We start from the raw sequence: 14,837 nt of genomic DNA, 5'->3' as shown, positions 1-14,837 counted from the left end.
CAATGAATTAAGTTTTGGGAATCTAAATATGATAAATAAAGCATTCTAGAGAATTAAGGCTCATCAGATTTTATGGTGTATGAGTGTTGGATTAGATGATGATAGTTTGTGCTAAACTAGTGCTGGTAAGGAGAAGCATATGTTTGCTTTTGTCTCATTTAGAAGATGCTTCCATTGATCTAAGAAATGTAGATGGTGGGAGAGATATATACCATTAGGACAGGGGAAAATAAAATAAAAAAGAAAATGAGGAAAGAACTCGAGCACAATCTGTTGTTGATTCAAAGCTTTACAAGGACTACGACTCTAGTCCATCATTTGTGATAGAGTAAGCGTGTAAGATTATCACCAAGTTTCCCTGTGGTTTGAGAAGAAGAAGAAGTGGCAGGTCATATTAAGTTAAGGAGCAGGTCACTAAACCACCATTGAAAATGGTAGATGGAAACTGTTGCGTGTGAAAGGAAGTGAACTGATATTCAAGTCATAGAAATGATTAAGACTGGTACTTACAGAAATGCAACAAAATATGTCAAGTAGTAAATCTAATTACCAAGCATTCACCTTCTTTAGGTTATTTCCTCACCCTTTTTTTCACAATTTTCCTTTCTATTTTAAGTAATATAAAGTGATTTGTTTACTGTAAAAGAATATTAAGTTACAGCTTGTGTTTGCATAAACACAAATCAAGTGATAGATTGTACTAGTGTGATAATTGTAATATCAGGCATGTTGCATTCCAGTAAGTGTGGCATTTCATACAAATACAAAAGATCTGTTTCCCAAGTAAAAAGTCAAATCATCCCCCCAAATGGTAACTATTCAGAAATGAGTTCTGCTATTTTGTTTATTGCCTTTAGTCCTCCCGTTTCAGAGGCGGCAGGCCTCACAAGACTGCCTTCAATGGGACCAAATTACATTTGAGGACGGAAGCCTCAACAAATGGTCGAAAATATACAAGAAGGTGATGTGATTATGTACATACAGGTCACAGAAAATTAGTATTATAAAGAACAAGACACAATTTATTTTGAGATATCCCAGTTGAGTGTAAGTTGTACTCCTTAATGATCATTTACTCTGATGATAATCATGACACTTAGTTGAAGGAAGCAGTTCATAAAAGAGATACTGTACTGTAGTCAGAAGACTAGTCATAACTTTAAACCATATTTGAGACTGTTGAGTTATAGTGTATATGCAATGTGTGTGTGTGTGTGTGTGTGTGTGTGTGTGTGTGTGTGTGTGTGTGTGTGTGTGATGAGGTTGGGGGGGTTGGAGTGTTATCACTAATCCACCTGTCATTGGTAGGTTCTAGGTTATCTAACCCCAACAGCCCCCAATAAAGGTAGAAAATAAATAAATATATATATATATGTATATATATATATATGTGTGTATATATGTATATATATATATATGTGTATATATATGTATATCTATGTGTATATATATAGGGGAGGATTTGACAAATTTTCTCACTATAATGAAAGACTGAGCATTTAAATTCTGTCCTTCACAGATTTTTCTCTGCCATGTCTTTATCAGATTTCTGGAATTACATATTTTGTCTTTCATGCTTCCTTTGAAGATCCTATGTTATCATATTCTTCATCCTCCTGTATTCAACATCTTTTCAAGTATACTACAAATTCCTTGTATTTTTCCCTCTTTTAATATGATCACTTCCATTTGTATCTAAATTGCAATATACTGGATAGTAGCAATACTCTTGAACTCTTATCTCAGTGTCTCTGCATATCAAACTTTGCTGCCATGAATCTAGGAAATGCCTAGTAGTCAGTATGAATGGTGAACCTCTCTCACTGCACAGAAACCCACATTAGTAACTTCACAGGACAGGCTGACAAGAAACTGAACATGTTTGGAACTGTAGCAGGCACAGAATTTGGACAACAGACAGGAACACTTGTCACTGTAAATGACATACAAAACTACACTTAACAACTTATCCATAGCACAATAACTAAAAATTAAGAATACTAAGATATCCTATAAACAACACAAAATAAAGTATTAAGAATAATAAGTGGCTGTATAAAGATGATACAAATAGAACATGTTTACTCAGAAACTTCCCCAAACAATTCTTTCAACATATTCTGCAAAACTTAAAATGGGCCCTTGAAGCAGGGTGACCAGACGTCCCATATTTAAAGCATTTGTCCTGTGTCCTGTATCAACCCTCCCTAGGATGTGTTTTGTCCCATATTTTCAAGATTTTAAATGCTGAATGAAGATTTGAGAATATTTTACATTTTACAGGTACATTAATTCAAAAGCAACAATATCTGAGTGAAATTTTATATATATGAACACCGACCGGATCTGTCAACACGGTATACAATGTACACACCCCTTTAAAGCAAGTGAAAAAAAAATGTACAAGTCAATGAAGCAGGTCCTGGAGCTGTGAGCTTGCTTTGTGCACTTCACCTAGCTGGTACACATTGTCCATATACCTCTCCAGTTTAGGTATCCCGTATTCCAGTTTTTGAATTCTGGTCACCCTGCCCTGAAGATTCTTTGCCCATGTATAATTGCATTTACCTAATTGCAATACACAGGAGTGGAGCTATGTACTTCCTTTTCTATATCTCCACTTGCCAAACCTTGCTTTAAATTAATTTAATTTTTCCACTTTGTTTCCTTTAATTTGTTTCACAGACTTAATGCAGAAAGTTATGTTTCTAAACATATTTGAAGCAGTCATTCTCCTTTAGTGTTTGCTGTATCCTCTTAGAAAAAGTCCCTCCTGTCAAGTGTCCTGATACATATGTCTGTAATATTCCCTCCATTGTTAGGAATTATGTTGGTTAAAAGTTTACCCCATTTACCCATTGGCAAACCGTTGCCAGGTGCCACAACTGTCAAGCGTGAGAGTGGCAGTCAGGAATCTCATAACATAAACAAGATGCAAGATACATGGATACGCCTTTACCTCTCATGATTTCTACTTGTTTATTTAGTTCACATCTGATATTGTTCTTCATCTTTCTTTCTCCTGCTGATACGTACCCACTTACGTTTTGTTCTCATCCCACACTCCTTTAAAAACCACACATCTGCATTCTCACATACTTTCCCATACTTCCCAAGTATGTACTGACGGTATGCTTGAGTATTCTTTGTTACCTTCTTACCCCTTATCCCCATTCTCTCCTAATCTCATTCCACTTTTCATTTGGTTGTACTCTACGTACCAAGGGCTTCTTCCTCATTATAAGGGGGGGTAGCTAAGTCAAAGGCATGCACCCACTCCCACCCATTCCACTCCCATGCACCGCCCATGTTTCCCTCTTATCTTAGCTCCTCTTGGAGTTGGGAGTGATGCAACGCAATTCATTAGTTGTACTTGGAACTAGTATATCCATACTTTCCCCAAGTAAGAACTGATTGTGCCTCCATGTAACATCATTACTCTAAGAAATGGAGACACATTCCCTCCTACAAAGCATCTATTTTTCCTCACCCTGTCTACAATTATATATGTTTTATATAGTTACACTATTGCACAGATATATACTCTATATATATATATATCATACCTATGTTTGTGTGAGGAAAATTGTCCCATTCCTCATTTTGATGTATGGGTTAGACAACAGATCTCAAATAAGTGGTTCAGGTCCCTTACTAATATGGAAAGGTGCTGCAGTAGGAAAAAAAAGATATGTATGTTTGTATGTATGCATGGATGTTATGGTCATTGTTAGCAGTTGACTTCCACAAGCATTGAAAAATTGTGTATATATTGCATACTCAATTTCAGGTGCATGTTAGGGTTATTTGACAAAGCCGTCACGGTGTTGCATGCACCATATCTCACTTCCTATAGTTAGATCTGTAGAGAAGTCTTATGGTGGAATAATGTAGTGTATTATATTCATACCATTTGGATTGCATCCATGGACTTGTCTTAATAACTCAGCAGTACATAGTTTCATATAGCCATCTTTTCAGAGCATATGGCCAATAGCTGGAAAAAGTACAGAGTCGTATGTGTAGTTATGTATAGATACATATGTATGTGTTAATGTGATGATTGCATAGTGAGTTTGCATGTATGGATGTTCAGATGGTGTATGTTATGGAATTAGATATTTTGTTGAATTAATGAAAAACACCATAATTTTTATGACAAATAAGTAGTTTGGATCCTATTAAGGCAAGTTTTTGCATCGCCCGTTGACTGAGGAAACAGTGACTGAAGCTGAGAGCAAAATCTCGGAAAATTTCTGAAAAGAATACCTGATAGTTTTACCAAATGTTAAAACAAAACCAGAGAACCTGTGAATCAGTTTATGTTGTAAGGGGTTAGATTTTGTTTTTCAATTGTACCTATATTGCTTGTGTATTGTTATGTTTTTTGTTTTTGTTTTTGTTTTTTCTCTCCTTTCTTTTTTCCCTCACATATGTACTTTGTTCTGTGATGCATGTTTATCTCTCAGCATAGTTTTGTTTACAAACAAGAGAATTGTTTATTCATGCCAGTGTTTTGTATTTATTTTATTCAAGTACTTATGTAATTGGTAAAGTATGTATTCATAGTTATTATTTTTACTTGTTACATTATTTTATTAATTTATTTTAATGTGTATATATATACAGATACGTATATATATACATTTTTAAACACTTCTTCATAAAGAAATTTCCATCATGCTAGCCCCCTTCATTATTGACATTTTCATAAAATTACTTTTCATGTGTTCAAACTGCCTTAGTCTTACTAAAGTGATATAAAGCTTTTCTGATAGAAATGATGTACATGTTTATTTTGTAACTGAGCACATGAAGAATTTTTTCCTCTTAGCAAGAAAAAAAATGTATATTTCTTAAAAAGAAAGCTGCTGTTGCTGAGGTAGATAAAACTAGTAAAGAAGATGCGCACACTCATGGTTTTACGTACACACACGCTTGCATGCTTATATACACACACATAGATGCTCAGAGTATTGAGATGAGTAGACGAGTCTAGTGAAATGTGCACTTGAACTGACACAAATGCAAGCACATCTGCTAACATTGAACAGAAGATGTGTAATACAACACTGTTCCTCACTTACACCCTACAGACACCGACATAGAGGTCTTTGCTGAGCAGCTGTGGCTTCCTAAGAGTCACTTGGGGTCTTGGGAAGAGACCAGGGTAATAGAATGATTGAAAGAAGAGAAAGACGTGGTATGATTGTAATCTTCATGTCGTTAAAGGGAGTAAACAAAATTTAAAAGATCTCTTGGTTTAGGAAGTGTTAGAAAGTCTCAGGAACAGATTGAACAAGACCACATGTCTGAAGGACGTCAGGGAACGCGGTTTTCCATATAGGTACGTCAACTCCTGAAACAACTTGAAAGATATAGCCTGAGCTGCAACTACAAACAAATTTAAACCTAAGTATGATAATTGGGAATAAGAGATGGAGACCCACTAGCTTCTTTCCAGTATAACTACAAATGCAAAAATTATTATGAAAATATACACATGCACCCAGACATAATTACCCATGGAGATAAGTCATTATATTTATGCATGTGCAGACACAAACATGCACTTATTCAGTGGAGAAAATACATAAATTACAAAGGGCAGCAACCAAGATGATCCCAAGCCTAAATGATGGAATATAGAAGGAAAGACTGGGAAAACTAGGACTTCCCACATTAGAAGAGTTCAGGCAATGAGACTACGTTTAGATAAGAAAATTGTATAGAAAAAAATAGATGATAGGATCTGGTTGTATGGGAGGAAAGATCGACTAGGTTATCAGAAGTTATATAAAAAGTCAAAAAACAAGATTGTTTAAAAGATGCTGGGATGTAGGGAGCTTTGCTCATAGACGCATAGGTTCGTGGAACAAATAGGATGAATAATCATTATTGAATTTAAGACAATTTAATAAGAGAGTTGTTTTAAATGGAAAAACTTCTGGATGGAAAAGTGTTGCAAGTGGAGTTCCTCAGGGTTCCGTTCTTGGGCCACTTCTATTCATAGTATATATAAATGATATAGACCATGGACTAAAATCTACTGTTTCCAAATTTGCTGATGATACAAAACTGTGCGGAGTGGCAAATGATCACTCAAACCAATTAGATATTCAAGAAGATTTAGATCAATTACAGCAATGGTCTGAAAAGTGGCTAATGAAATTTAACACAAGTAAATGCAAGGTAATACACATAGGTAAAATTAACAGTAAGTACGATTACAAGTTATTTGGAAATTCGTTAACAAAAGTGGATAGTGAAAAAGATCTCGGCGTAATTATCAGTAATGACCTCAAATCATCCAAGCAGTGTATTTCAGCCTCTGAGAAAGCAAATAAGATTCTGGGATTGATTGCGCGATCTTTTGATTTCAAAAGTCCATCACTCATTAACAAGCTATATAAATCGTTAGTTCGTCCACATTTGGAATATGCTGTTTCCGTATGGTCACCGAATCTCATTAAAGACATTGACAGACTGGAAAAAGTACAATGGCGAGCCACAAAACTGATTCCAAATATCAAAAATAAATCATACGAAAATCGACTTAAGCACATGAATCTGTTTTCCCTAAAAAAGCGTAGACTCAGAGGTGACTTGATACAGGTCTTTAAGATTTTAAAGGGAATTGACAACATCAAAAGTGACCAAATTTTCACATTGAATGAGAATCAGACAAGAAACAATGGTCTCAAACTGTCCGGAAATAGATTCAATTTGGAAGTAGGTAGAAACAACTTTGCCAACCGTGTAGTTAATGAATGGAATAAACTTCCTGCACAGGTAATGCAATGTAGTTCAGTTCAAAGCTTTAAGAATCATTTAGATAAATACCTAAGTAAGATGCTGTAATAATTATAATTTATGTTATATTATTTGTTTTTGTTTTGTTATAATTTGTCTGTGATTTTCATTTATTATTAGTTATATGTCAATTTATAATCATTTACTATTTACCTGTTTGTTTGTTATTCAACTATACCTATGCATTTATTTATGTATTTTATTTGTTATTTTTACATTGTTATAGTTTTAATTTATTTTTATTTTTATTTTATTATTATTATTATTATTATTTTTTTTTTTTTTTTTTTTTTTTTTTTTGCATCCGACCTAGATATGGATCAAAAGGTCTCCTGTCGGCATGCTCCGCCTTTGTAATCCTTTGTAATCCTTTGGAAAGAGATGGAACCCCGTGAGCACACATCCAGCCCAGTATTTCATAACTAGATAAACATGCACACACACCTACACACACACACACACACCTACACACACACACCTACACACACACACCTACACACACACACCTACACACACACACACACACACACACACACACACACACACACACACACACACACACACACACACACACACACACACACATATATATATATATATATATAATATAGACCATGTTGGAACCATGTGAATTTGAAGCTTGGTATGATAAATTGTAGAGTAGAAGACAGGACTTCATGAGTATTGCTCCTTTCCTGCATCCTTCAATTAGGTAAATACACACATGCACACACAAGCATGCAAGCATGCAGGTTTGCACAAAGCAGTGGAAACCAAGTATAGATATATTTATTGTAACAGGGTCTCTGGCATGTGAGATGTAGGGTGAGAGAGTGTGCCACTGTTGTTTTGTGATCAAGAATGGGACATGTCATTGTCGACTCAAACTCTGACCCCTGTTCCCACTTCAACAATTCATTGTTTTTGCGGAGGAGTCTTAGGAAATCTGTGCTGTTTTTGGAAATTTGTCATAATTGATAAAAAGTTTTATGTACAATAAGAAGTAGAAATAGATATCCTGCCAGTGCTGCTGCTGTCTAATACTCACACTATAATGAAATAGTGCTAGCATGAAAGAACTTCCCATTTTATTTGTTTACCATTATGTTCGAGTTTCTTCTCTCATTTTCCCAAGTGATTGGGAGATTACGGACATTTGGTTTGATTGTAAAATGCATTTGTGATTGATCCATTCCAAGCTGACGTGCATGCACATGCTTGTGATTCGCTGGCATGCTTATGCAGGTTGACTGTCATATAGAATAAGATGTGTCTTAAGGACATGGTGCACTCTTGTTTGTTGAAGGTTCTTGAGGCAAAAGTATAACGGAATTATTCATGACATTATATAGAGGGAGTTGATTTAGAAATTGGATTTCTTGTTGTGGTGACTAAACCTAGTGAGGTGCTAAGGAGAAACTTGTTTAGTAGAATTTTTGAACTGTTACGAAATATGAACATATATATATACTGAGTCAGTTTAACACCACTGATAGCCTCTCAGAGGACACTATCTCCTTGTGAAGGACTTCTTGAAAGTATAGGAATTTTGTGTAGTGTGCCCTCAATATAAACTCAACTGTGCCATATATATACATGTGTGTATATATTCATATATACATATATATATTCATATATACATATATATATATATATATATATATATTTGAATATAGATTACTGAAACAAATTGTATCAGTGGTTCTTAACTAAGATGGAAAGGTATAAAACTTGGTAACTTAGGATTATAATGATATCTGTCGGTGCTGTCAGACCAGACTGGGGCATGTGACTAGTCCAAGCACAAGTATATTCAAAGTTTACATCCTCAAACATGTGTGAACAGGTGCATATAAACGGATAACGATATTGATAGTTGTTGGCACAAGTTTAACTGACTGGGAAACCCACAACTCCACCTTTTAAACCTTCTGCCCGCTCTGGCGAATGCTATTTACCATTAGAAGGAAGAGTTTTACCTGATGTTCTAGTTAAGTGTATTTGGCTTATCAGTTTATCTACAAAATCTACCAATTTTTTTTTTTTTTAACTATAATTAACATAGTTAATAGAATTCTTCTTTCTAATGGTAGAAAGTGTTCACCAGGGTTGGCGAAAGGGTTTAAAAGTACAGTCCATCGATCTCTTAGCAAAGAAATGTTGGACTGTTGTCGGTGCTGTGTTAGTGAAGAGAGATTTTCTGTTACTAACTAATAGTAAAAGGAGGGGAGTAGTAGTTGCTAGTTTTCAGCTCTCTTAAAGTTGAGGAAATGTGGTTGAGGTTGATTGAGATCATGACCCCAATCTATAGACCAAGTGTCAGCCCCTCAGGGCTGCAACTCCAGGTGGAGGCAAGTGTGTTGATACATTTTGTGGTATACAGGGAGTGTTAACGCTGTGGGCTATAGTGAAAAGAAAAAAGCGTTGGCGAGTTTGTCTCGTTTATTTGTAAGGTAATACTGAAGTGATTTTACGTGCAGCCAGGAGCTGACATACATACGGCGTGGTGTGTAATTACATAATTGCACTGGATTTGGTTAGGTCAGGTCAAGCAGGGTCGCACTATCATAGGCAGGTTTGTGTGGCCAGTGGGTCTAGACGTGTGTTGAGACAGCGCACACTCCACACCATGGTCTTGGCTTTAGAGGGCATTCCACATGTGAGGGGATGGTCACTGGCCATCTGTGCAGATACATGTTGAGGTTGCCCCAGATGGCTCGGTGAACATTAGGCATAGGGATATCTAATGTTGATGGTGGTGGCTGTGGTTGATTGCAATGCAGTGTGCAGTGAGTCGAGATTAACCATCTCTGCTGGAGACATGATGAGGTTGCCCCAGTTGAGCAGGGTCACACTGTCATAGGCAGGTGTGCATGGCATGTCAGGTCAGGTCAAGTTGCATGGGCAAGACAACATGCGTTACACACCATGTGGTTTGTACAGGAGCTACAGTCATCAGATTGTATGTGTTTAATAACATAATAATCGTTAATTAATATCCATGTGAAGAACTTGCTTAAACATGGCAAAGGAAACACGGACTGGGAGTGAAACATTTATTCCTTATGTTTCGTCTATTGACTTTTTCAAAGGTGTCAGTAGACGAAACATCAGGAATAAACGCTTCACTCCTAGTCCACGTTTCCTTTGCAGTGTTTAAGCATAATAATTGTTGTCTCAAGTTTTACTGGTCTGAATCCCTCAACCCCTCAGTGGCCATCAGTGGTCCTCAGGCCCTCTTAAAAGTCTCTCTGGAAGGAAACATGGAATGGTTATCTGTATTGTGTTATTAGACTCATTCTTCATCACCGGCTGTGAAAGTAGTAGGAGGAGGGGAGTAGCCTTCTGTTGTCAGATTTCCATGCGTAAGCTTAAGAAATACGTTTGAATTTGACAGAGATCTTGGGCCCATTCTAGAGACTGAGTTCATATAATTCCTGATGGAGGTGAAATGGGTTTTGAAAATGGACTTCTGTACTGTACATCTAGCAGGACCACCACAGACAGGTATGGATCATTGCTTCCTCTATATATGTGTACATAATATGTATATGTGTGTGTGTGTGTGTGTATATATATATATATATGTATATGTGTATATATATATATATGTATATATATATATATATATATATATATATATATATATATATACATACATATTATGTACACACATATATATATACATATTATTGAAAACCAGTGCTTCTGTTCTTGGACAAAATCACACCAATGAGGAGGTGTCATAGATTTAGAGAGGACACAAGAAAGGAGGGATGGTAGGAGATCAAGTTGATCTTGATCTGTACATAGTTGATCAAGTCATTACATATACTGCAATTAGGTAAATACATGAATGCTGGTGATATCATGGTGTCACATAGTAAACATTGGGATTTGCAGCAAGGCTGTGCATCATGGAGACATTCTTATTGTAAGGCACGTGGTCTTTACAAATGCCAACATTAAGTTTATATTTGACCAATTTTATTTATTTATTTATTTTTATTATTATTATTATCTTTTTTTTCTTAAGCTATTTTATTTTGGGTAAATACACAAATGAAAGCTGTCAATGCTTCAAGTAATTGCTCAAACCCAACAGTGCCAAATAACTTTCCCCATAAGCGAGAATGCTTTTGAAAAAAGGGCACTTTAACATGTCCCTTTCTTACATTTGAGAGTTGAACTTACTGAAGAGCAGGAGTCATTTTATAGAACAAAGCGAAATTATGAAATGATGAATTCATGTATGCATCCACATAGACTAAAAACCTGAAGTTGAAAGTAGATTGCTCATATTTACAATGATAAATTCCCCAGTACATGATTGCCAGTCCATGTGTTAACTACACATAAAGAAAAAACCCTTAACTTGTAGGTTGCCATGAATAGTTCAGTAAAGAAGTAAAACCCTGGGAGTAGTAGGTTGACATTGTTTGCAGAAGTTATATGTGTTTATAGGTTGATCCCATACTTACCAGATATATGTACAGTCCACCAAAGAGTATCAGTAAGGCTGCACACTATTAAGCATTGTAGAGAATACTAGGAAAATATTTAGTAGATATTACCAGCAATATTCCATCTTGTGCAGTACATTTTCCTTGAGAAATTACTGGTACGTTTAAGCAGTTTGGAAACTTCTGGTAAATTGTGCATTATAGGCTACCAGTAATGTTCCATCAGAAAGAATTCAAGTATGATTCACCTTAGAAATAATTACCATGTTTACTAAGGAAATTAATCCCTTAATAAGAACAACACCAGAGTTATCTCTGGATGCATAGGGAGAGGGTGCAAAATATATTTTAGTCTAGTGACCCCTGGTTCTAGTCCCATGCATTCATGAACATATACAGATTCAGAATTGTCCTCGGAGACAGGTCACTGGTGCCTGGGAACTCAGTGTGTTGACAGCAGTATTACTTAAAAGTTTTGTCATAGATTGTCCTTTAGTACGAGTAGCGGAAATTATGTAAAGAAGGACGCCCTTTCAACATTTTCATTGATTTTGTCCGTGTATAGCTGCTTGTTCCAGAGTAGGAGGGAGAGCTTGAAATAGGAAATAGATTGGTATCCGCAATTATGTCAAAAGCTTTAGTTACGATTATAGTTTAACCTCATAGTTTAGTCATTCTCCACTTCCCTCATACTGATCTTTATACTCTACTTTTTCAGTATTAATTTTAGTGTGGCAGAATTTTATTTTGCTGCTGTTTCTCTTGTATCTGAGGAAGTGTCTTCAGAGAAGTTAGTGGGCTTGCAGTGGTAATTGTAGATTGCTTACAATGAGAAGACCACAGCTCGCATTTCCCCAAAATTCAAATGAAAATTGTTGGCATGGTGATGCTTAACTATCTTCATTTGTAATTTTGTCATGCTGGTCATGCTAGTTTTAGCTGATCTAGCTAAAGGACAAGAAATACAACTATTAATGGTACCAGATGTTAAGAAGTTGACAAAATGGGTGGGGGCTCATCCAGATGTGGTATATTGGGAAAAAAAAAGATGAGAATGACTAGAAAAATACCCATCCTATACTCAATATGAATTAGAACACGACTTCCTAATGGACTGTTTCACAGCATAATTACCCCGTGTATTTTATGTACTCCCATTCTTATTGGTCATGATGGATTAGAGACTTGCTTTTCAATGGAACCTTGTATTCCACCATATACTCCATCTTAGCATGCAATCATTGATAGCAGTTATATCAGGATTTTGTTGAGCAGGTGACGTGCTGTGCTCTAATGTGGTTCTCATAATTTCATGTGGTCACATAACGTTGTCTGCAAAGTCATAATATCCTGATGCTGTTAATCTTGTTTAATATACCATATGATGTTTTATCAAATGTTTGTCATGTTTGTTCTGATGATTTTGTAAAGTCTAGTGTGCATATGATGTATGTATTCAATGCACATGTATCAGAATGGTGGTTAAGATCATAGAACAGATTTACCTTGATAATTGGTATGATATGTGTATTTATGTGTAAATGGTCATCTTTATGTGCAAGAATTGTGTTTATGTATGACATATGATGTATCTTATGGTGGTGATTTCAGTCTGTTTTACTCTTACTTCCATCCACTACAGAGGAAAATCCTCCCATTGTTTGATAATTTCTTGTTTATGAGGTTTGGGGTTTTGCTGGACTGATGGTAGAAGAATTTTGGGTCATCCTTCATAATTAAACATTGAAGAATCTCATAAAGAAATTTTGAAGAACCCTGCTGAAATTTTGAGGGGGTCTTTCAAAATTAAATGTGGAAGAGTCTGAAAGTTTTGAGGAACTCCTCTTAATGAAATTTTTGAAGAGTCCATTAAAATTTGGGATCTCTTAATGAAGGAAAAGGGAATCCTTATTAAGTCAATGAAATGTTGAAGAGTAAGTAAAATTTTGAAGAATCCTTATGGAAATGTTGAGGCATTCTTCTTGAGATCTTGAGGATTCTGCAGTAGGATAAGAAGAAATAGGCCTTAGGAATGGTCAGTGATGCAAGCAACTACATTCATCACCAAGCAGTGCAAATTCACTGTAGTTCACTGTAGTTCATCCTCGGTAGTATTCTGTACACAATAGGCGTCTCCCAGTGGAAGGTCACAAACAGTCTGGAAATTAAGAACTTTGTTCTTTACTCAATCAAGCTGGGATGCGCTTTGTTCTGTGCTTTACCTAACTGGGATATGCTATGTTTTGTGCTTTACCTAGCTGGGATTTGCTAGGTGTTGGGTGTAAGCATGTTGGGCTTCAGATGGCTTCGTCCTTAGCATGGAGTATTATGTGCAGCTTCTTATGCTTTGGTACAGCTACGCAGCCCACGTCACATTCCTGCCATTCCTAGGATTTGGTGCCATTTGGCTCCTAGAAGATATTAGAGGATATTTTACCATTGGAGCGCATATATGGATGATATAGAGTCAATATTTACCATAGATTTTTTTTTTTTCCTCTCTTTTTTCTTTTCTTTGAGGAATACAGTAGTATAAGAATATATCTGAAGTGCTTTGAATAACGACCAGGTTGAATGAGGAATCTGTAGTTGGTGGTTTAGTGTCGTGTGACGGTTTCCATAGTGGCTACATATAACTTTTCAGTGTTTGCTATTGCTGTGCAAGTCGATTATTATGGGTACAAATATATTTATATATTTGACAAAAATGTCAAATCAATCTTCATGAAAGTTACAAGACTGTAACAACAGAGATGTTCACGCGATTCCTTCTCAGGGCACAGACCAGTAGATTTACTGTGACGCATACTTGTATCTCTCTTTGTGCTGCTAACCAAGGTTGCAACCTGCAGGTGCCTGCTGTATATTATCTGCAACCTTACCAGGGCTGTAACCTGGGTGTCACAACCTTACTTAGGTCACTAGTTGGGTATATTGTGCTCCTCCCATGTGTTATCTGAGAAGCGGACATAAGGTGCTGCTTTGGGGAATGAAACCTTGTTAAAGTTGCAGACAGAGCTTGCACACGTAATATCGGAGAAACCTGTGCTTCTTCAGATACTGTACATCAGGCTACCCACAGGAAGCTTGTCAGACAACAGGCTGCCAACATCGCCTCATGGCCATGTTTGAAATATTACAGGAAGTTATCAGAGCTCAGTATTTTAAGTGCAACTTATACTGAAGGAGTCTTTTAAGCCCAAAGGACTCAGGATATTGTAGCAGCATTTGTCACCTCATCTCCCGAAATGGAGTCCGGAGCTCCCTTGGATTAGTCCGGATCCAGGAGTTGTGAACTTGTGGTTGAGCTGAGGTTTTGCACATTGCACTTCAAAGGAGAATTGTACCAACATTTCAAGTATGGTCACGACCAAATTGGAGTTATTGTTGTCACAATTAGCAGTTGGCGGACACCAAAGATAGTTTTAGTGTTATCTAGTTATAACTGTTTCCATGTTTGGGAAGTCAAATGTGTAGAGGTGACACAAATAAAAAAGTGTGGCGTTCTAGAGTGGCGTGAGCAGATTGTGCCTGAAGAGCGAGACCTCAATGTATACCAAG

General features: G+C 36.4%; 1 protein-coding gene across 3 annotated transcripts in view; it reads left to right on the top strand.

Moving 5' to 3' along the window:
* The window catches only part of LOC143027554 (uncharacterized), a 71,444-nt gene extending 68,112 nt beyond the window's left edge, over window positions 1-3,332 (top strand). For all 3 annotated transcript variants that reach the window (XM_076188860.1, XM_076188861.1, XM_076188859.1), the window contains one exon: window positions 872-3,332. In XM_076188860.1, coding sequence (XP_076044975.1) covers window positions 872-965 — 94 coding nt within the window. In that variant the 3' untranslated portion in view covers window positions 966-3,332. The remainder of the gene's footprint in view (window positions 1-871) is intronic.
* Window positions 3,333-14,837: the final 11,505 nt, after the last annotated feature.

The sequence above is a fragment of the Oratosquilla oratoria genome, chromosome 8, assembly GCF_046742065.1.
Source record: "Oratosquilla oratoria isolate Oo_2021 chromosome 8, ASM4674206v1, whole genome shotgun sequence".
NCBI lineage: Eukaryota > Metazoa > Arthropoda > Malacostraca > Stomatopoda > Squillidae > Oratosquilla > Oratosquilla oratoria.
This window is presented reverse-complemented; position numbering and strand designations above follow the sequence as displayed.